The sequence below is a fragment of the Triturus cristatus genome, chromosome 9 (genome assembly GCF_964204655.1).
Source record: "Triturus cristatus chromosome 9, aTriCri1.1, whole genome shotgun sequence".
Taxonomy (NCBI): Eukaryota; Metazoa; Chordata; class Amphibia; order Caudata; family Salamandridae; genus Triturus; species Triturus cristatus.
The window spans coordinates 72,567,398-72,589,929 of NC_140592.1; the positions used below are offsets into that span (position 1 = coordinate 72,567,398).

A 22,532-nucleotide genomic window follows, 5' to 3' on the forward strand; every position below is an offset into this window, starting at 1 on the left:
GCAGAACCCCTGCCTCCAGCATCACCTCCACGCAACAATGTGAGGACCTTGCCATTTTCTTTGTAGAAAAAGTGCAAAAAATTTACAGATCATTCCCGCAATGCCTTTCTGACCCGCTTAACCTCACTAACTCTATCACTAATGGCACCACATTGATGCTCATACCAAAAATCTCTTATGAGGATCTAACCAACCTCTGCAGGAAATTCAAGTCTGGTTCCCCAGCAGACCCCATGAGGCCGGCTAAATTTATTGAATCTTTAGAATTTTTTTTACCTTCCCTGGCCTCTATACTTAATCTTTCCTTTTCTTCGGCTAGTGTCCCGACGGCTTGGAAACATGCATGGGTTTCCCCCATTATTAAGAAGCCCACTTTAGACCCTTCTAAACTAGAAAACTTCAGACCTATCTCGTTACTCCCATGGATGTCTAAACTTGCGGAAGCTCATGTAAACAATGTTCTGTCCCAACATATGGATCAAAATAACATCTTGGACCCGTCTCAAAACGGGTTCAGGCCGGGCCACAGTACTGAGTCTGCCCTCCTGTCCACGACTGAACACCTCCGGACAATTCTCGATGCCGGTCAGAGCGCTGCGCTGATTTTGTTAGATCTCAGCGCAGCCTTTGATACGGTCTCTCATAACATTCTGTTAAATCGTCTGGCGGCAGTAGGGATTTCCGGTCTTGCCCTGGAATGGTTCCGTTCATTTTTGAAGGACAGATCCTTCCGGGTATCAGCTCCCACGTTTCTCTCCCAGCCCCATTCCATCGGCCAGGGAGTCCCTCAGGGCTCTGCACTCAGCCCATCCCTCTTTAATCTATATGTGCAGCCACTTGCGGTAGTGGCCAAGGAGTGGGACCTTACGCTGGTGTCATATGCAGATGACACGCAGCTGGTCATCACTCTCACCGAAGGTCCTTCTACTTCGGCTTCGAGATTTAGGGATGGCCTGGCTGCAGTAGCCCAGTGGATGACGGATAACTGCCTGCAGCTTAATGCAGGCAAGACGGAGGTGCTGCTCCTCGGGAAGAATACCAACTATTGGAATGAGCACTGGTGGCCCTCTTCATTGGGCTCCATTCCACCACCTAAATTCTTGGTCAAAAATCTGGGCGTCTGGATAGACTCCTCGCTTAGCTTCCAGACCCACACAAAAAAAGTGGCAGCTACTTGTGTGGGCCTGCTGAGGAGTCTTAACCCGATACTCGGCTTTTTCGACTCAAAAATCCGCAACTCATTGTTCAATCCATAATTCTCTCCCGTTTGGACTATGCCAGTGTTTTACTCCTGGGCGCCAACAAAGTGGAGATAGCGCGACTGTAACGCGTGCAGAACTCTGCGGCTAGAGCTTTGGTGGGCCTTCCCCGCAGATGTTCGGTCAGAACTACCACTCGAAAATTGCATTGGCTGCCCATTGAATCTCGTATTCAGTTTAAAACCCTTACCATGGCATTTAAGATTCTCAAATCCGGATGTCCAGAACTCCTGCGCCCACTCCTAACATCTTACGTGCCACAGCGCAAGTTGCGCTCATTAGGCCAGCACCTAGTGACTGTTCCCCGTACAAAGCTTTGCCGTATTGGCGGTCGCTCCTACAGGGTTTTGGGAGCCAAGCTCTGGAATTCCCTGCCACCGAATATCCGCTCTTTGGAAAACCTGTCTACCTTCCGCAAAGCTATTGCGACCCATCTGTTCTCTTCTCCTTAGGATTCCCTGTCTTTTTTTTCTTCTCCTTCTGTAGTATAGCTTTTGTGGTTCTTCAGCGCCGGGACGCCTCTTTGCTGGGGCAGCTGTTGCACTTAATCAAAATGTTAACATAACATAACATAAAGATGAGTGTGGGTGAAAGTGAAAGACAGTGAGTGAGATTGAGTGTTAGTAGATGAGTATGAGAGAGGCAGAGGGAGTGAGACTGAGTCAAAGTAAGAATGTCTGAACGTTATTGATTGAGAATGAATGAGTATGAGGGAGTGTTAATAATGTGAGAGAATGATTGAGAGTGAGTGACAGGAAGAGAGAGTAACTGAGTGAGAATGAGCGAGTCAGAGTGATACAAAGTGAGTAAGAATGGGAGTGAGAAAGTATGAGTACATGAGTGAATGTGAGTGAGTGAGTGTGGGAGTGTGAATGAATGAGTAAGAATGAATGTGTGATAAGTGAAAGGGAATGAAGTCAGATTAAGGGTGAGTTCAAGTGAGTGGGATAGTTTGAGTGAGTCTGAGTAAGATTAAGTAGTGGTTGAGTGCTAGTAGCAGTAAATGCAAGAGAGTGAGTGGCAATGAACAAGTGCAAGTGAGTGAAAATGAATAAGAGTGTGAATGAGTATGAGGGAATGAATGTAAGTGAGCTTCAGTGAGAATGTAGTGGTATGCTGATGAGACTGGTACTGACCCTGGCATACTAAAGGTAATTCTTGCCTCATAGAGGCCCACTTGGCAAAATACGTTTGTTGGCATACCAGTTGCAGTTCTTAGCATGACAGTCATCTATGGCAAAACATTGGCACTGGTGTACTGGAGGTACTTTTAACATAATGGGCATGCATGCTAAAATACTGGTACTGGCTTGCTAGGAGTAATTCCTTATATATGGTACATCTGTGGAAAAAATGCTGGCAAACTTGAAGAAAAGCTGGACATGGGGCACCCATGGCAACATGCTAGTGATAGCGCTCTGTAGGAAATGCTTGCCATAAGGGAGAACGACCATGCATGTGGGAGGGGCTAATCATGACAAAATGGTGGTCCAATGAAAGGGGTAATCCTGACAAAATGGTGGTCCAATGGGAGGGGGTTATCATGACAAAATGGAGGTCCTTTGGGAGGGGGTAATCATGACAAAATGGTGTCCTATGGGAAGGGGTAATCATGACAAAATGGTGGTCTTGACATACTGAGGTAGTTTTGACATTAGGGTCACCCAGGGTATACGCCTGGCATTAAGGGCAATATTGTATGTAATGTTTGGCATAAGGCGGAGTTAAGGGCATATGGGGGCACTCATGACAAAGTTTTGTCTCTGGCATCCATTTATGAACTGGTGTTGATTGAGAAGAGTCTGAGAGAGTTCAGTGAGAGAATGAAGCTGTGTTTTCTCACTCTGACATTAAACAGGACAGAAGCTGCCCCTGCTCACTCAGTGCTCCCTAATGGGGGTGGTGGTGGGTTTGCTAATAGCTTTATTGCCCTTACCTGCAGGGCACTAATGGATTTGAATTCCCCAACTTTGTTATGAACCCTCACCTACGGCTCGGGGTTATAACTATATGGAAGATAATTAGCAACCTTTTTTGCCTGCAGGTAAGGGAAATTATTCCTAATTATTAGCCTGTCACCTTTGTATGATTGGGTCTTGAAGTGTTTCATAAATCTCTTAAAACCATGTATTTTTTCTGCCTCTTACAGCCCGCACAAATGATAGTCGCCGAGAGGAGCAGAACCCCTACAAGATCCCTCCTGACAGTCAATTCTTTTTACTCAGAGACAAAGAGAGAGAGAAAAAGAAGGCTGTATGTATAAACTCATTACTTGCGTTTAAAGTGTCTCACTTTAGGCTAACTTATTCAGCAAGGGCTGCTCATGCTGCCCACTGGTCAGCACTGGGGTGACCTTACACACGTGCCAAATGACTTTGCGTAATTGACCACTACAGAGTGGGGATTGATGTCATTAGCTGATGCTCTAAAATGAGGCTGCCATCCATTCACCAGAGCATCAGACATCCCCTCTCCAGGTGTCTTTGTCTTTCCCTGCAACTGACCACCCTGGAGGACTGGAGGGTGAATATTTACCCTGTATTGCACCCAGAACATGTAGGTCAGCATGTCCTCAAAATATCTGCAGCAGTGGAAACGACCTCATGTGCTCTTTAACATAATAGGGGCAGTGATAGTGAATTTACATGCTCTTTGACCAAATTAGACCTCAAGAATTGACTTCAGACAAACGTTGACAAATTAAGTCCAAGTCAGGACAATCTACGATTTTTATTTAATACATAGGGAATATTTTGAGGGGGTGTTAAATGGATAGTGATTTATATGAGGTAATAAATCCATCTACGAAAGGTAACAGAAGTAAAAGCTATGCTCATTTTCAAAGTTCAGTAGTTAGTCTGGTTAGACCAAAGAAGTGCAGAATAGGCCAGAGGGACCTCGAGAAGCAGACAGCAGTTGTTACTCCCTTCCACCCCAAATTGATGCCCTTTAGCTGGCATAAGACAGAAGATTGAGCTCAGCAGTGTGCCAGGAGCACTCACTGCCTGTCACCGTATGAGTAGAGACATGTCGCCGGTGTGGTGAGAGGGCAGGGAGAGGTTAGATACTTCAGGTTAGATACTTCAGGTTAGATACTTCAGTTTTTTTAAGGTAGATATCAAATCTCTTCTCGTCAGTTGCTGATCTTTGATAAAAGGCTCTCGTTGAATCACAGAGATGAACAAGAAGGTGGAGAATGCGGGGGGCATTACAGTTGGCATCATTTCCCAACCCTCTTTCCTGACTATTTCCCTCAGACAACCTGCCCTTCGCCCTTGTTCTTGATACTACTGCAGGCTCCTAAGTGGGATTCAGCCCTGTTCTCAACTGAAAATCTTTCATAGTTGCAGTGCTTAATTTGAGCCGGTGGGAGCCAACTGCACTTATTTTTGAGGACTGGCACTTATTTTTCCGCATCAGATATTTAGGGAGTGCAAGAGAGAGAAAACACACAGATCGGAGGGAGGAAGAGAAAGATGGCAAAACCGTCACAAAGGGAGAAGGCAGGAACCTGCAAGAGCGAGAAAAGAAGACCGGCAGTGTCCGCTATTGGATGAAAGCGGCGTGAGGTGGAGTTAAGACTACCAGCTTTGATATTTGGCACACCTACTGGCGACCTAGGACCTTCCTAACTCAACCATCGACTGAACTTCCACCAACCCGCTAGACACCTGTGCTCCTCATCACTCGCCCTCAGACACCCCCCACATCCGTCACAGCCACATCGGTGGCTGCTTCTTCTGCCACATAACTTCCAAGACCTGGAACAACCCCCCCTCCAGCTCCCCACAGCCCCTCCTGACAGGCAGACTTCAGAAAGAGACTCAAGGCCTGGTTCTTTGACAGAGACACTGTGCCCAGGTACCCCCAGGGGTCAATCAATCAATCTAGGATTTCTGAAGCGCGCTACTCACCCGTGAGAATCTCAAGGCGCTGGGGGAGGGGGGGTTAGAGGGGGTCGTGCAGCTCCTTTTCATCCAAAGAACCAGGTCTTGAGGCTTTCCCTGAATGCTTGCACAGTGGCGGATCGTCTGATGCTGAGGCGGAGTTCGTTCCAAGTCTTGGCCCCGATGTAGGAGGAGGCTCTCCCTCCCGTTCTTGCTCTGCGGCTGTGTGGGATTTCGGCGAGGGCAAAATCGGTGGAGCAGAGGTTTCTCTTGGGTGCGTAGAAGGAGATTCTGTCGCTGACAGTGACAGTCAGTATTTACAGTGTTGCACTTTACAAAGGCTGTTCGATTGATTGAATTGCACCAGCTTCAAGCTTCTGAGCGGAGCTTCGGGCACTGGCACGCTTTCTTTCACAAATTAAGATCTGCAGAGTTCCATTCGGTGTCTGTCACAAAAGGTCACATTAAGATATTGAGTGCGTTACAAAACCCTCGGCTTTGCTGAAAAGGAAGCATTCTATTTTTCGGAAGAGTTTTTACTGTGCAATGAAATGCCCCTCTAGCATGAAAAGGGTGCAGGTGGGGGTACATTTAGAATTTGCATAGATATAAAGACCTATTATCATTTTGGAGGATGAAGAGAAATCCTTTTTAAAATGTTAGATTTTCTTACTTCTAGTTTTAAAAAACCAGCTCCATTTTCAAGGAGTAGTGAACGAATGAGTCGTGACTCACCCATTACATTGAGTTTATCGGTCTTTAGGATTTAAACATTTTTCCTCTAATTTAATTGGCGCCCACCCATCTCTGTTTCAGTGTTTAGTTTCATTAGAAAGTTATTCGAATTTATAGAGTTGAGTCAACCAATGAGGAAACAGCTGATTTAATCATTAAAGTACTTTGGGCCCGATTCACAAAGGGCCTCTGCACTCGAGGCGGATGCCCCCACAGTTGTGGGGACCTCTGTACCACAGTTACCCATTGTAGGGCCCCCGCCACCAGTGCTCGCCCCCACTACGACTGCGTGGCCTCGACCAGAAGTGCGGAGGCCCTTGGTGAATCGGCCCCATTATGTTTTTGCATCAAGATCACACAGGCATGCTGTGTAACACTGAACTCTTGCAGGAGGATTCAAACAGGCATCTAACACTGAGGGCCTGAGTTAGATCTTGGCGGATGGGATACTCCGCTACAAACGTGACGGATATCCTGTTCGCTGTATCTCAATTCCATTATATCCTATTGCACTTGGAATACGAAGGACGGGATGTCCGTCAAGTCTGTGATGGAGTATCCCATCCGCCAAGATCTAAATCGGGGCGTGAGTCTGCTTTTGTTTGAACAAAAATAATGGGAAGTTGCTGTTCATATATCTTAAAGATGGAGTGTAACGTCTTAATCAAACACCTATAAAGAGAGGTGTGAGATAGTCTTTCTTTGAAAAATCTGATTTTTGCATATTAAACTTTCCAAAAAGTCAAGAAAATATCGCATTTCCTAATACATCTTTAAAAATGAAACCAAATGTTGCACATTTCTATTGAATAATATTTACACTGGCTGTACCTTGCCTAAGGATGTGCATTAAAAAATGGCATAATATTAAGTTAAACTTAAGACCCAAATTAAGTTTAACTGAGACAAAATCCTAACTTTACTACTCCTAAATGCCCTTTGTGAATACCGAAAGTCGTAAAAGTAGGATTTTGTCTCAATTACATTTGTGAATCTGGCACGTCATTCTGTAACCAGAGTGTACCCAGGTGTCATGTAAAATAAAATTTTAAGAACCTGATAATCTGTGGAATTCAGGGAATGGGGGGTAGGGTTCATGTTTTTTGACTCCAGTATTTTCAAGCTTGCCACAAATCCTACTCTCCCAGCCTTGTCACTTCTCCACTATCTATTCAGCATGTACTAGTTGCACTTCTTGTGTGTACACCTTTCCTCCTTGTTTCTCTGTTAATGCTGCTATGTATATTTTGATGTGATTTGCATATTTTGTCAGAGTACTCCAAGGAAGAGTGTCCAGGCCCCATAAAAATAGGCCCAAACGTAAATCAAATACATAGGGTTGGAATAAGCAAAATTGTTATTTGGGAATTTTCTTTAGGAATTTGACTAATATTTAGAATCACTCTTCTGTAAATAGCAAGTTCTAAATCATTTGAGAAGAACAGTTGGGCTGAATAAATATTCCTGATGCAGAGACAGGCTACTCGCATCACCGTTCGGCTCCCTTTGTAGTTGTCCGGTTTTTAGGTCTCGCCTGACCCAGCGCATGCGCTGGTCTGGCGAGACTTTTTGTGAGGGCTCAAAAAAGTGCTACCACTGTAGCCTAGAGCTACAGTGCATGTGCGCGGGCGCTTTGATGTTTGATCGCGATCACTTTCACTTTCGCGGCCGCTTTGATGTTCTCCGTGAGCCAGGTTTTTTTTTCCTGTTTATTACTTCTATGTAGTAATGGTGGCACCCGTGCACCGCCATTACTACAGAAAAGTAATAAATAGAAAAAAGCATTGGCATAGCCAATAGGTCTCGCTTTTGGGACCTTATAAGTATTTAGTTATGCAACTGTTGCATGGCTAAACACTTATAAGGTCTCAAAAGCGAGACCTATTGGCTATGCCAATGCTTGTTGCCTTTTTGCCTGCTTTTCTTCATTGTAACGTGATGGTCCACAGCACTCAATAAAATAATTCTGTGTTCCTACTCATACAGGAGCGCGATCTGCAGAAGACATTGAAGGTCCACGAGAAGATGACATATGCCACGAAGATGAACGCGATGATGGCGGGCCTCCGCAAGGAGATCAATGCAGAGGTGGAGGCTGATGGTCCCACTGAGCAAGCGGTGGCGGTCCAGGAGAGCCCCTCCTGGAAATTAACCATCACTAAAGGTGAAGCAGTCATGCTTCAGAGGAGTGTAACATCACTACTTCCACATAATGAATAGTTTAAAAAAAAAAAAAATTGTGACAAAACATTTTTGTGCCAAAGTTGCAGCATTATATCCCTTGCACACAAAAAAGCTGAAAGCCTTTGTGGGATAGACTTTTTAACAAAAACAGTGCGCTATTCATTGGCTCACTGCTCAATGGAAATTGAGGGATATTTGTGAAACTTTTGCCTTAGGAGAAAAGAGACACCAGGCAAAATAGCAACACCTGCTCCCTTCTTGCCTTCAGTACAAAGGAAATGTGCGGCTATCTTTGCCGTTTCAAGGCCTTGCATGCCCTTGCATGAAAACATTAGATTGGTAGATTCATTTGAAATTCATAAAAACATCAGGCTGATGTTTTTATGAATTTCAAATGAATCTACAATAAAGTGAAGAAACGCAAGTGGATATTGCCAGAAGTTGACATTTTCCAATTGTCTTGTACCTCACTGTAACATATTGTCTCTTCATTTCATATGTGGTGCAGCTCTGTTTCTGTTCTTGTATATTTTATCTTTCTGTTGAGGAAGGCATCTTTGGGCAGGGGGTGCATACAGAGAAGTGCACACAAGGATAAACTTTGGTAGCTTTGTAGGTCCACTGCCCATTTTTCAGATGTTATGGCTGTGCTTAGCTAGCATTGGATTCCTCTATGGACTGGAGCCTCTCACTCGCAGACCCCGATCCATAGGGAATTCCCTGACAGAAAGCACAATGACCCAGCTTATTAATATTTAAGAAGGGTGGGCACATGAGGGTTTACTCTGCATGGGTTTTTCAAAATAATATTCCTGTAAGCATTTGCTGATTGGAAAATGTGAATGAATTGCTGGGGAAAAGGTGATTTTCAACGATGGCTTAACCACGCGTGCCATTTCAACGCAAGCGGAACAACGCTTGCCTTAACCACGTATATACCTTAACCACGCATGTGCCTGGTTAAGGCAGTCAACACTCTAGAATAGATGCTGAGCGGATGGGCGGCGTGGAGAGGAACAGGAAGGTCATACAGGAAGGACTGGGGGCGTGGATTGGTAAGTAGGGCTGGGGCCGGGGGATGGGTGGCGGGGTTGAAGTAATTTTTAGGGCTGGGGACCGGTTTTAGGACTCCTGGCAGGGGGCTGGGGTCAGGGTAGTTTTTAGTGCAGGGGGCTGAGTTTTAGAACTCAGGGTGTGAGGGAAGGGGCAGTTTTCAGGGCTGGGGTCCAGTTTTAGGGATCAAGGCGGGAGGCCTGGGTGTGATCTTTACCACGTATTAACCTTTACAACGAAATTCATTGAAAAGGCATTCGTGGTAAAGACGCGGTCGTTGTTAAGACTGCATTGTTGAGGCATTCGTGGCTCAGCGAGTCGTTGCTCCGTCATACAAATAGTTGCCAGTATGGATTATAAAATTTGTGCAGAATTATGTTGAACTCTTTGAAGAATTAATTTGCAAAGTTCACCAGTTCCATACAGCAGTATATTTTGCTTTCTTTCTTTGTTGTTTTATATTGTGATGTTTCTCTTAAGGTGCGCGTTACGTTATGTTAATGCCGTAAGTAAAGAAAACCCAGAGGTTCTGATGGGAGCGGCTGAAACATTCCCTGGTAAACTGATGGGGATAAAGAGACTGTGTTGCATTCTTTCGCTGTCTTCTCTTCCAGTGTACACCTACCCTGCCTAGGGTATGTTTTTTTCTTTTAGTCGGGGTGCATACTATCCCGACATGAGGACAGCGAGGTTCATAAAGTAATGGAATGCAGCTGCAAGAACCCATCCCCAACATCTGGCAAGAGAATGTTTCAAACCATCTCAGCACGATTGTTGGACTTCAATATTATAGATAAAGCCATATTCTACACCATATGATGCATCATATCATAACACCTTGAATGTCTCATTTTGGGTTGTGTGAATTGCAATGTTACGTACTCCAGAGATGACTGACGGATGGATGGAACATGAGAAGTGTCATTATGTTCTGTCGCTTGGAAGTTTATCTAAAGAGCCATCGTTTTATCTTTGAAAACAAAGGACAAGGATAAACCCAGCAATTGATATTATGGTGTGGCTCGGCAGCCAGAGTGGCTGAATCCAGAGGATTGGGCTCATTGTTCGATCCCCAGCGGCAGCTCCGCTCAGCTCAGCATCATGTGACTCTGGGCAATAGCTCACTTAATCTCCTTGACGGCCCGCCCTGGCACCTGGATACCCTTAGGGGTGATAAGCGGCTAGAGCAGCTGACTCCTGAGCACCTCGCGGATGGATCGCAGGCGGCAGCACAGCTCAGCATCATGTAACTCTGGGCAATAGCTCACTTAATCTCCCTGACGGCCCCCCCTGGCACCTGGATACCCTTAAGGGTGATAAGCGCCTAGAGCAGCTCACTACGGAGCACGGGGCTCGCGGTTTGATCTTGGGTGGCAGCTCAGCTCAGCATCATGTGACTCTGGGCAATATCTCACTTAGTCTACGCAACAGCCCCCCAGCGCCTAAATACCCTTAGGGGTGATAAGTTTGCACTTTAGAAATGTGGAATTATGTTCCACATAGCAGGATCTTATGCCGAAAAAGTCTCTGCCTCCAATATTTCTTATCAGGAGGGATGTTTTAACAAGCAGAGCCTCCATCCACTATTAACCTTCCCCAAAGTTGAGCATTAGTGGCAGCTTGGAGGCATGGACCTCCATGAAGCCAAGATCTCCTTCACTGTGGGGCTGCACACCAAGGCATGACCCGTCATGCACATTTCTAGATTTCTCTGCAACCGAATCCAATAGCTCACACCCCATTCCTAACCCAGAGACTTGAAAAGTTGGACTCTTTTTACAAAGCTTCTCAGTAAAGATTCTAAATTGTGATGACAAAATATTCTGAGTTAATCTCGATGAATCCTTTAGGTGAACTGTGCGGTGATTGATTGGGGGAGACTATAACCAGATAGACAAAAACATGTCTGATTCCGGGAGAAGAAAGGTGCAGGTATTATTGTAGGTCAAAAGCTTGGAAACAAAAGTTTGAAAACATTTATTTCAAAACATAAACGTCAGCAGCAAAAAATACTTTGCATTACATTAAGAACAAGGTAGAAAAGAATCTTTACAATAACCCAAGAAATTCACCTTCAATTGTAATTGCCTCTGTAACTCTAACCCTACCTTTCAGACTAACATAACATTACTCTGGCCACAACCCTTTATCCCTCACCCTATAACTGAGCCTGAACTTAAGCACATCCCTGACGCAAACCCTTGCCAGATCCTGACCCAAACCTAACTCTACAACTAGTAGCAGCTCTGCTCGCTGACGTCTAACAGTGTGCTATTTCTAATGCAAGCTGTGACCTTGCATCCCAGCCCCGCAACCACTATTACATGTACATTATAATGTTTTATATTTTTTGCCTTTAAATGTTTTGTTTTTTCACTTACTTTCACATTTGAGCTATCTTAAAAGCAGGAGCTCTGTCTTCAAAAATACAAACTTGTATGTGATTATTATGGGTCCTGTTCACAAGGATTCAAATCAGCTCTACATTAGGAGATGCTTAGAGCTTCCCTCATTTAGACCAGCTGTTCTTTACTGCACTCACTGACTGTTGTACTGAAGCACATCTGAAGATACCAGGGCCCATATTCCAGATAGAGCGCACTGCAATGGTCTGCCCGTCAGCACACCATTAACTAGGTGCACAAGTCACCGACTGGGACAGTGCACTATATCTCAATGAATGCACAGTCCCCAGAGCACGCGTGAACTTGTGTATGCCCTTAGGCCAGAACATTAATGAAATGCAAACTAGCTGTTTGACCCCACTGGTCCACCTCTCAGTGCGCACGTACCACCTGTCCCGCATTTCAAGTGGGGACAGAGATCCCCCAGCAAATGGGGGCAGTGAGTAACTGCACCCACCTGCCGGGAGATGTCTTGAGTGGGTCTATTGGACCGTCTTCTCCACTTCAAGTGGCATCCACATGTGGGTGCACTGACTGTGCACCACCTCTTTGTGGGCGTCAATCAGTGCTCTCGCTGACAGCTCCTTTGTCTCTGTACCCAAGTCTATAATAATGCACGGGTGCAGAACCAAAGTTTTCTCTTATGGGATCACTCCCAGATAGAAATGAAGGTACACCCTCTTACAATCACAGGAACTCTAAGGGGCATATTACCAAGTCCCTATCGCCACCACAACGTCACTTTTTGTGACGTTGTGGTGGCTATAGGGTCAGCGCCCTATTACCAAGACAGCATTAAACCACATAATGTGGCTAAAAGCCACGTTAAGTGGCTTAATGCTGCCTTGGTAATAGGACCCCTTTCACGCTAAAATTAGCGTGAAAGGGGCTTGCAGTGGGCGTTCCACCGCAACACCCATTCACTTTGATGCTGCCACCAATTATCAAGAGATAATAGGTGGCAGCGCCGAACTTAAGACCAGGAAAATCTTGGTCTTAAGGTGGCGAAACGAGTAGAAATGCTTAGTTTTTTTGCTAGCAAATTTTGCGATTCCCTATTTAGCGAGGGCCTTTTAGGATGATACATCCCAAAAGGTTTTTTCCCGTTCGCAAACTGCCGATTCTGAGAATCGGCCCGTTTGCAAACAGGAAATGAGCTTCATACATATTCCCCTAAATGTTTAGAAATGTCTTAAAACTCTCTATCTATACCCTTCGTTGCGGTCCTTAACATCTTCATATAAATCCAAGTGTCAGCATCAGGACCCCCTACAAATACTCTATTAATAATAATAAACGGAACTCTTCAGACTATCCCCCATTATGTCCAGTAAATTTGTTCTGATTCCTTTTCAGACGGCCAATCGGTGAAGGAAAGCATCAACGACTTCATCAACAAGAAGAGAGAGATGTTCCTTCTGCAGGTACTTCACTCCTATTTCAACGGCTTCTTGGACGCAAGTGGTGGGTAGCGTATGAACGCACGGCCCACGTGTTTGCAGAGCTGAGTGGCCTAAAATGCATATCAATATGCTGTAACCAAAGTCTATCACAGATAAAATTTGCCATATTGCATAGGTTTGACTTTGCCCACATCTAAGTCTCTGATACATCCTGCCCCCATTGATTCTTGTAAGGCACAGGACTCAGCTGCACCCTTTAGTCTGCCACTCGCCAATCCACAAACCCTTGCACCATATTTCAAGGAGTGTGTGTTCTAACAATGATGGGTATTGTACTGTAAGCGGACAATTCCAGTACAGCAACTGTGCTTTAATGCTTTCCCACTTCTGTATGTGCTGTGCAAAGCAGCTCTCTTGCAAAGTTGGAAAAATAATGATCGCTTTAAAACTTGCTCCACATTTACGCCTGCTTCAAGGAAGTGTAAGTTTGTGACGCAGATCCCTGTTTACCAATGCTAGTAGATAGGGATTTGCATCAAGGTCCATGGGTGACTTTCTGGAAATGCCCATGAACCACACATGGAACACTCCCCTGATGAAAAATACTGCAAAGTAGCGTATATCCCTACTTTACATTGGTTGGCCATGTTCCCACTGCAAATCCAGATTTGAATTGGAAAGTAAATACGACCACTATGTTTTGCACTAGTTTTGCGCGACAAAGTCAAAACAAAGCCTGCAGCAAAGTGTTAGTGAATATGGGCCCATGTTTGTACGCTGCACAACATTGAATATTAAATTTGCCCTTTAAAAATACTAACTCTGTTTAACATTTAGGCACAGACATGCCAAATTAGGCAAAACTTTTTTTTCTATTTTTTCACCAAGAAAGGTGGTTACAACAAGAATCTTTTTGAGGAGATTTTAAAATACATTTTTTTATTTTTGCTTGAATTTATTTTTAGACTTGAACTAAAAACAGACCCAGCAGTTTCCACCAGCTTCTCTCGAGTTCCAGTACGTGTGCTGTCCAGTAGAAATAATGTTAGAGCACTTGGTGTAGTACAACCCAATATAATAGTCCAAAGAGTTGCCAGTATGTGTGGTGGTACGGGCTCACTGGTTGGCACCAATGGACCTGCAACTGAAGATGAAGCCTCCTCTTCCTCTTCCCATCTCCATTTGGCAGCATTCAATTGGCAACTGTGCCACCTGTTCAGGTGTTTCTTCATACCTGCCCCTGCTAAATTCTATGTGGCACGGATTGCACATGACCACTTTAACAGACGCTTCCTCCTCTGCAGCTGGGATTGAGAAGAATTGCCAGGCGAAGGATTCTGGCCCCAAAAATGGAAAAAGGCCAGAAAAATGGATCAGGGCACAGCACAGAATGACACATCCAAGTGTAAATCCCTAATGAGGGTAATGGGATGGGAACTTGCTCAAACTGCATCAATTCAGTGATTTCATCCACTTTGATGTGCTTTTACTGTGAGTCGCAGGCACCGGAGTACCATTTTTAGGTACCATGATACCGGGTCTCCTAACACCACAGAAATGTTAATAAAAACTACAAGGGAACTTGGTTATTTGTACATGTGAGGAAAGCTCCCAAGCTCAAACTTAAAAAAAAAAATCTGACCTTTATAGTAAAAACAACGTTTTTTAAATGTCCAGGTCCTGTGGTCCACAGGGCCTGGAAAACAAAGTGAACGCCTTGCAGGAGTAAGGTGGTGCTCTGTCATGGGAACTGTGGGACCCACGGGGGTACCGCGGTATTTATGGGCCACCAAAAAATATAAAAACGAAAGCAGTCATGCCTCTCCGGGAACACTACTAAAAAAATAAACCAATAGCCTTTAGAAAAAGCATCAAATGTTTTTTCCTTAGCATCATAAACACATTGATGTTTAAGAGATGCAGTTCAATGTGAACACAATCACTCTCCATCATGACCTCAAAGAGAACTGGACACCAAAGACACCAACTACTGGGCCTGGCACAGATGCAGTATCACAAGATAACAATACTATTCGACTTGAGCAGCAGCACAGCTAACAAGACCTGGAAAAGAATCTGTGGTGTGGCAGGTTTTCCAACTTCCAGCTGGCAAAAAAAGTAAGTGCGCGGGAGGCTATAGCCACTTTGTGCGACCAGATGTGCCAGACGGGTACAGCTGGCCTGTATCCAATGGGAATGAGTGGAATGTGGAAGCACCTGAGGGCTACCAACAGCATAGCTTGTGCTGAGGTGGAGAGGACTCAAGCGTCAGAAGAACAGACTGCACCAGTGGATGTGCTGCATCAACAGCCAGCGGAAGATGATGACCAGATGCAGCATTTCGATACATATTGCAGGCACTGCCTTAAAGTATGGCCTCTGTAGAAACAAATGAAAGAATATGTTATGATGCAATGGAAAATCACCTTAATAAGGAACACAGACTTGAAAAAACAAAAGAAATAAAAAAATACATTTTATTAAAAAAAATAAAATTAAATACAAAGTTAAAATTTTGTAGTTAAAAATGGAAAAGTCAAATAAAAAAAAAGTGTGTAAATAAACAACTTACAAGAAACAATACATTATACAGAGGTAAACCTCTGTGTCCAGCCTACTTTGCAGAGGTTGTTTGTAGAGGGTATCTGGTTGGATGGTTCAACAGAATTGGGCACAACATCATGTCAGAGACCAGGCCTTGTGACCAACCACCTAATATGTCTGGCTGTATGCCATCTACAGCGGAGCTCCCCAATTGAAGGAGTTAAACATGTTACATGTAGAATATAATAAAAATAATCTATAACAAAAATACAAATTCACTGACACTGAAAATTCAAAGGTTAAATTGCTATTATAGTTAGGTATGGATATTAGACCTTGGCTTACTTAAAAATAAAACACAGAAATTCACTGTAAAAAGAAAACAAAGAACAAAGGTTAAAGTTAAAAGAACTAACATTTGAAAACCGAAAAACCAATTAAATTTGCCAGTAATAGTTCAGTGAGCTAACTATAACTTGCGTCCACGTCATGCACTGCTGATGAATTCACATATTACATCACTCATGACAGGTGAAATTATATTATTGATAACACCACTAATGACATCTCAAAAAAAAAAGAAAAAAAATATATATATATATATATATATATATATATATATATATCAGCCGACTAAATAAATGAAATTTGGTCAGAACACGGCGTCATCATTCCTTGGAGTACCAGGTGATATATTTAGCTGAGGTATGTTTTGGAGTCTGTTTGTGCAATAGATGCTTTTGTGTTTTCATTTTTCTTGTCACCATGAATATATTTTCTGCCTCCCTTGCCTGGCAAATGCTCCTTGATGTCAATCTCTGCCAGGCGAAGCATGATTTCCCCTAAAGCATGGGCTTCCCCTATGCAAATCATGGGACTCCCTATTTTGAATGGCCAGGTTGCTGTACTGTTTGTAGAGCCAACGAGAAACCCATGCATGCATCCTTAGGCCGTAACTCTTTTATTACATTGTTAAAAAGTGTCATACATACATTGGAAGAAGAACATGGAATGGGGAGTGAAGTGTTCGGGGTTCGATAAAGTCAAGTCCAGTGTGATTTTCTGATCTACAGTGGTCCTTCACGAGGAATGTTATACGTGGGGATGAGGAGCAGACAGTATGGATCCAAGATTTCTTTGTTTGGTACCTCAGAAGGGATGCTGGAGCACAAAAGCTTCCTCATTTCCAAGGCCGCAAAACACGATGATGCAACCAATCAGATTGCAAAGGGCTTGGGTACTGAGGAGCAGGTTTATTCCCTGAGATGCATCCTATCCTTCTGGTTGTTTATTCTCTCTAAATACAGCTTCTATATGTCAGTGGAGCAAATATATAGGAATGCCTACTAGAAGGATAGTTGAGTGCCATTACTGGATATGAAGACTCTTTTAGAGAAATCTGTCATTTTCACATTTGGAGGTTACAGTGGGCGGCCATGAGTCTGTTTTAATCATTTCAACGTCTTCCTTCCAGTACTCCCTATCCGTGAAACGAGATGAAATGCACAAATTGGAGCACTTGGCAGCCAGCGAGGAACACAAATTGGAGAAGGCCGAGCAATTTCTTGAAGAAGATGCTGCAAAATTTGACGAGTTCCTGAAGGAGAATGACCGGGACTCTGTCCAAGCTCTCAAAACGTAAGAAGGTGTTGAGGGTGCAGCGAAGACACAGGAGTTGTATTGTTTGAGTTACATTAAGCATCTGGGTGCTATTTAAAGAAGCCAAAGGCACCTCTGCCATGACTCATAGTTGCCCATTCTAGTCTATGTAAGAGCTATCCTTTGGGCCTTGGGCTGTGCCTATAAGAGGGACTCAGGTCCGGCTTTAGGGCAGTGCGACTGGTGCAGCTGCACTGGGCGCTGACCTGTGGAAGGATGCTGTGATCCCAGGGGGTCGCTGTGTTTATCAATATTTTATGATAGGAGAGATGAGGGGCACTTTTGCAGGTGGTAGTGAGAGAATCCGAGGGGGCGGTCATAGGACGTGGGGGCGCCAAAAGTGATTGTCGTACCGGGCGCCACGAGCGCTAAAGCTGGCCCTGGAGAGACTGATGGAATGACGACTCTAATGGCTGAGGTGGGACATGGGATATGTGATGTGGGAGTGAGACCACAGTGGAAGCGACACTAGAGTAACGCTTCCAGTGGAGAAGAAGCCGGAGTCTGACGGGTGTAGAGTAGGCTGAAGAACCTGGTTTCAGAATTAGGGTGAGAGAAACACTAGCAGAATGAAGCAATAAACAGGTTTGGCAAAAATTGGTTTAACAAAATTATTTTTCAGAGAGAAGCTTATCTTAGGAACTTAAGGTAACCGCATGGAATGTTTTTTAAAACATAGTTAATTTTGGAACTATCCAATGAGGGTCTGGCTATTATCGAGTCTAAAACAAAAGCAAATACCATTTTTGGATCCAAATTTCATCAACTGAAGATTGAGATACACATTTGCATTATATATTTCAAACCATTCATATACCTATATGGTGAATCTGCAGCAGAGTGCTCTAAGAGTGCTTCTGCAAAAAGCGTAAAGAAGTGATGCGACATGTTGAATTTTGTAGGAGAGGGATAATATATATATGAACAATCAAATGGTTGATTCATTTGACCATGAATGGTCTTTGCGTATCAAAGGACTACTTGTTTGTATTGATGACATTTTGACCCCCTGGGGATGAATCTGTGAGTCATCACCATTACAGGGCAGTACCAGTGGGCCTCTGATGCGAATCTCAGGCTGACGATGCACAGAAAGGAACATTTTGGGAATTACATGCTGCATTTCAGATTTTCACAGCTACGGCATTGCCCTGATGATGACCCACAGATGTATCCCCAGAGGTCGAAAAAACATGTATGTCACAGATATCCTGGACTAGTCGAGTTAATCAGTTTGATCATTTGAATATATTCTTCCTTTATCATTTGTACATACACCTATGTGCCCCATCACTTTGTTAGTAGATAAGGAATGAGCAGTTCCTAGGGGTGCTGTCTAAGACAGGGGAAAAAGGGGGAAGGGGAAGCACAGGTGTTTCTTCGAAATGCCCTCACACACCCCAAGGGATGTCATGCTTCATCATATGGGCATTTGCCCCTCGTCTGGCCGGCACTGCAATGCCTGACGGGCTCCCGAAACCGGGGCTCTTTATCGGGGATCTTTTGAAGAAGCCGTATGGGTGCATGTGGGTGTGAGGGCGGATTGGTGCACTAGGGGTGAGGTGGATAAAAAAGGTTATAAGAGCAATCCTGCCAATTACAGTTTTAATTCATGAGGTAGCTCCAACCTTATTAAAAATGTGAAGAAGCCCTGTATAGGAAATAATGTTCCCTAAGGGCTAAACTTGAGTGAATGTGGTCAACATGTTTCGTGCCCAATCTGCCCCAGAAGGGGTCAATGGCACTTCGTCAGGACCGATTAAATGAGAAATGAGTGCACCGCCGTATCGCAATAGTTGCTGATTACGGCAGGAGGAGGTTGCTCCGGAGTAGCGGTAGACAAGCAACTTCGCCGGTGTCCTACCCTCGCTCGGGGCCCAGAGCGAGGGTAGGACACCGGCGAAGTTGCTTGTCTACCGCTACTCCGGAGCAACTGTAGTGCTCTGTACCTCCCCGTCAGCCCGAATTAGGCCATTGGGGGTTTTGGTACATCCCAAGTACCAGTTCTTCATCAACCTCCTCCTGCCGTAATCAGCAACTATTGCGATACGGCGGTGCACTCATTTCTCATTTAATCGGTCCTGACGAAGTGCCATTGACCCCTTCTGGGGCAGATGGGGCACGAAACATGTTGACCACACTCACTCAAGTTTAGCCCTTAGGGAACATTATTTCCTATACAGGGCTTCTTCACATTTTTAATAAGGTTGGAGCTACCTCATGAATTAAAACTGTAATTGGCAGGATTGCTCTTATAACCTTTTTTATCCACCTCACCCCTAGTGCACCAATCCGCCCTCACACCCACACGCACCCATACGGCTTCTTCAAAAGATCCCCGATAAAGAGCCCCGGTTTCGGCAGCCCGTCAGGCATTGCAGCGCCGGCCAGACGAGGGGCAAATGCCCATATGATGAAGCATGACATCCCTTGGGGTGTGTGAGGGCATTTCGAAGAAACACCTGTGCTTCCCCTTCCCCCTTTTTCCCCTGTCTTAGACAGCACCCCTAGGAACTGCTCATTCCTTATCTACTGTTCCATTGGGGCCTATGAGCAGGACCTCACAAACTTGGCTCCGCGTCCCTCTTTTTGATCATAACCATCACTTTGTTACCCTTTTTGCACAAGCGCTCTCAGGGCACTGAGCCACAATTTCCCTGTAAAGTTATATGAATGGCAAGCAATCTGAATCTTGGAAATTGCTGGATGAAATTTGATTGGACAACAATATTTACTTTTATTTTGGACTCGATTAAAGTCAGATGTTTCCAAAATGCCTGGACACGGGCATTCCATTCAGTACCCTTAATTTGCTAACGATAAGTTCTCTCTGATAAATAATTTGGTTTAACCACCATTTTTGTTATATACACTTCCTAGTTTCATAGAGTATCCCTTGTTTTAGGAGGATGTGAAAGACAAACAGGAGGCAGATGTGGAGCTGAGAACACTAGGAGGAGGGTTAGAGAATCAGCAGTGGTGAAATCTTAGGTGTAGAGACAGCACAATGAGAACACGGAAAGGGAGGCATCAGTTGTCGGGGCGCACGACAGGTGATTGGGTTAGATATACACACTGGTGGTGGGAGCTGGGCTGGAGAAGCACAACAGTGAAACGGAGGCTGGAGAGTTTCTGGGCTGAGATGCTGGTGATACACCACAACAGCGGTGTGTGTCTGATGAGACAAACCTGTTGTCAGTGTTGCTGGATAGACAAGAAGTTATTGGCCATGCTGGAAACACCACAAGAGCAGTGGGCAGTGGAAACACTGTGGAGGCATTGTGGCAGGCCAGACACCTGCAGGAGGATGAGCACTGGTGGTGAAAAAGGCAACAGCACCAGGATCAGGGCTGGGCATACAGTGATTGTGGTAGCGAGGAGGATAGACACTGGTGTTGGAGAGAGGGGGGCCAGGATAGGATCACTGGGGTCTCACTTACACAATGCCTTTATATATGTATTAAAAACAAATCAAAGGTCAGTGCACAAAAAGGTGCGCTCACAGTTAATTGCACTGAATGCATTACTATGAAATGACTTAGGAGCTCTCTTCTCTACTCTTTACCGGTCACAAACTCATCCATTGTCCCCTCTCTTGCGCTCACTTTTTCTTCGCTGTTTTGCTCTTAAATTTTGCTTTCCTTTTAGCTGCATATTTTTCCCTCTCTGCCCCTTTGTTCTCCTGTCTCTATTTCCCAGTCCCTTTTTTCCTTCTTATTCTCACTTCTATACCATGTGCCGTTTCTCTCTTCATCCTCTCATTTCCATTTTCTCCTTCCTCATTTTGACCCTAATTACTTTCTACACTGTCTATCTTGCTCCCCATTTTCCCTCTTTTACCTTTATTCTCGCCCCTCTTTTCTTCAACATAGCTGCTCTTGTGTTTATATCATGCAAGTATGACCAATGCGAATTGCCTTTCAGCGCTGATAAAGAAACAAAGTTGAAGCTTGAGAAAGTAGCAGAAATCAAGAGATTAACTGCACAGCTGGTGGCTTTAAAAAGGTAAAAGATGTTTCTTGGCAACTAACCTCTGGCAAACATCTTGGGTGGGGAGTTACAGTTCAGATAAGAGAATGATGTTTGTCATTAGACCAATGTTGAGTTTCCATCAGGATGGATCCATAATGGTTATTATTATTTGGGGTTAAATGTGAAATATTTTTCATGTCTATACTCTTTTATTACAGTATCAATTCTCTCACTTGGTAATACACAACATCCCTCTCCTCTGATGTTTTACTGACTGCAATAGTTTCATTTAGAAGCAGACGCCATGATTGCCTTTTACAAGAAGGAAGACCGACCTCATTTTTTCAAGCATATTGACATAGTGCAAGAAAAACCTTTGTCCTCATGTTCTTTACCCTCAACTTTGACATCAAAGTCCTCATCTTATTTGCTTGTGCAGTTAACCTATTCATGCATTTATTTAATTGTTTTATTCATGTAATTATTTAATTGTTTTGAGAAGCACTGGCACATCAACTTACGAGAAAGTGAGATGATCGCGCTATAGGTACGGGAGATACGGTGTCAAGGCAGGTTAGCCCACACCACAAAAGCCCTGCCCCCCATGCATGATTTTTAGAATCTCCATACCATAACCAGGCTCTTTGTTGTTCAAGGGCATTGGTAAGTAGTGTTCAAAGCATGTAGTTAAAAGGATAGGACCAATCCATCTGAAAAATGTGTCCTCAATTCTCAATAAGAAGGCCCTGTAGCAGCTTTGGTTGCCGTCCTCTGCAAGCACTGCAGACTGTCAGGCGTGTTTTCAGTAAGACCCGGGTAAGGGCAGTTACTCAAGCCGAGCCTTGAGTATATGATCGCCTTCATATAGTAGAGCATTGGTGGAGTGATCCTTAGGATCTGCCCATCTAAAGTAGGGTTACGTCAATGATCGGAGGTACGGTTCAAGTGGTGGTTTCGAAGGTTGAGGTTCGGCTTGGGCAGTGAAATTGTGCACGGCTGTATATGCCGCTAAAAAAAGAATCAGTCCATGTGTCACAGCAGCCTAAAGCAAGTGGTAGGGCAGATGGCATGAACATTTACCGAACCTCAACCAACCCCCCTCTCGTCCCATCATTACCTTCTTATGTTCTGCATACAATCAGTGTCAGTATTTGAGAGGGGGGTCTTGGCAGGTTAGCCCACACCACAAAAGCCCTGCCCCCCATGCATGATTTTTAGAATCTCCATACCATAACCAGGCTCTTTGTTGTTCAAGGGCATTGGTAAGTAGTGTTCAAAGCATGTAGTTAAAAGGATAGGACCAATCCATCTGAAAAATGTGTCCTCAATTCTGGATAGAGAGATGGTCTGTTCACTGCACTAGTGGGAAATGTGAACCGGGCTACAGGACTGAATACTGCCAAACAAGGAAACACACTGGTGGTGCCAGCT

The 22,532-nt window shown here is 44.4% G+C and overlaps 1 protein-coding gene across 2 annotated transcripts in view; it reads left to right on the forward strand.

Annotated features, from left to right (window-relative positions):
- The window catches only part of CFAP100 (cilia and flagella associated protein 100), a 107,438-nt gene that overhangs the window by 30,906 nt on the left and 54,000 nt on the right, over window positions 1-22,532 (forward strand). For both annotated transcript variants that reach the window (XM_085624427.1, XM_085624426.1), the window contains exons 4-8: window positions 3,409-3,512; window positions 7,868-8,045; window positions 12,880-12,947; window positions 16,945-17,108; window positions 21,054-21,134. In XM_085624427.1, the coding sequence (XP_085480553.1) occupies window positions 3,409-3,512; window positions 7,868-8,045; window positions 12,880-12,947; window positions 16,945-17,108; window positions 21,054-21,134 (595 nt within the window). The remainder of the gene's footprint in view (window positions 1-3,408; window positions 3,513-7,867; window positions 8,046-12,879; window positions 12,948-16,944; window positions 17,109-21,053; window positions 21,135-22,532) is intronic.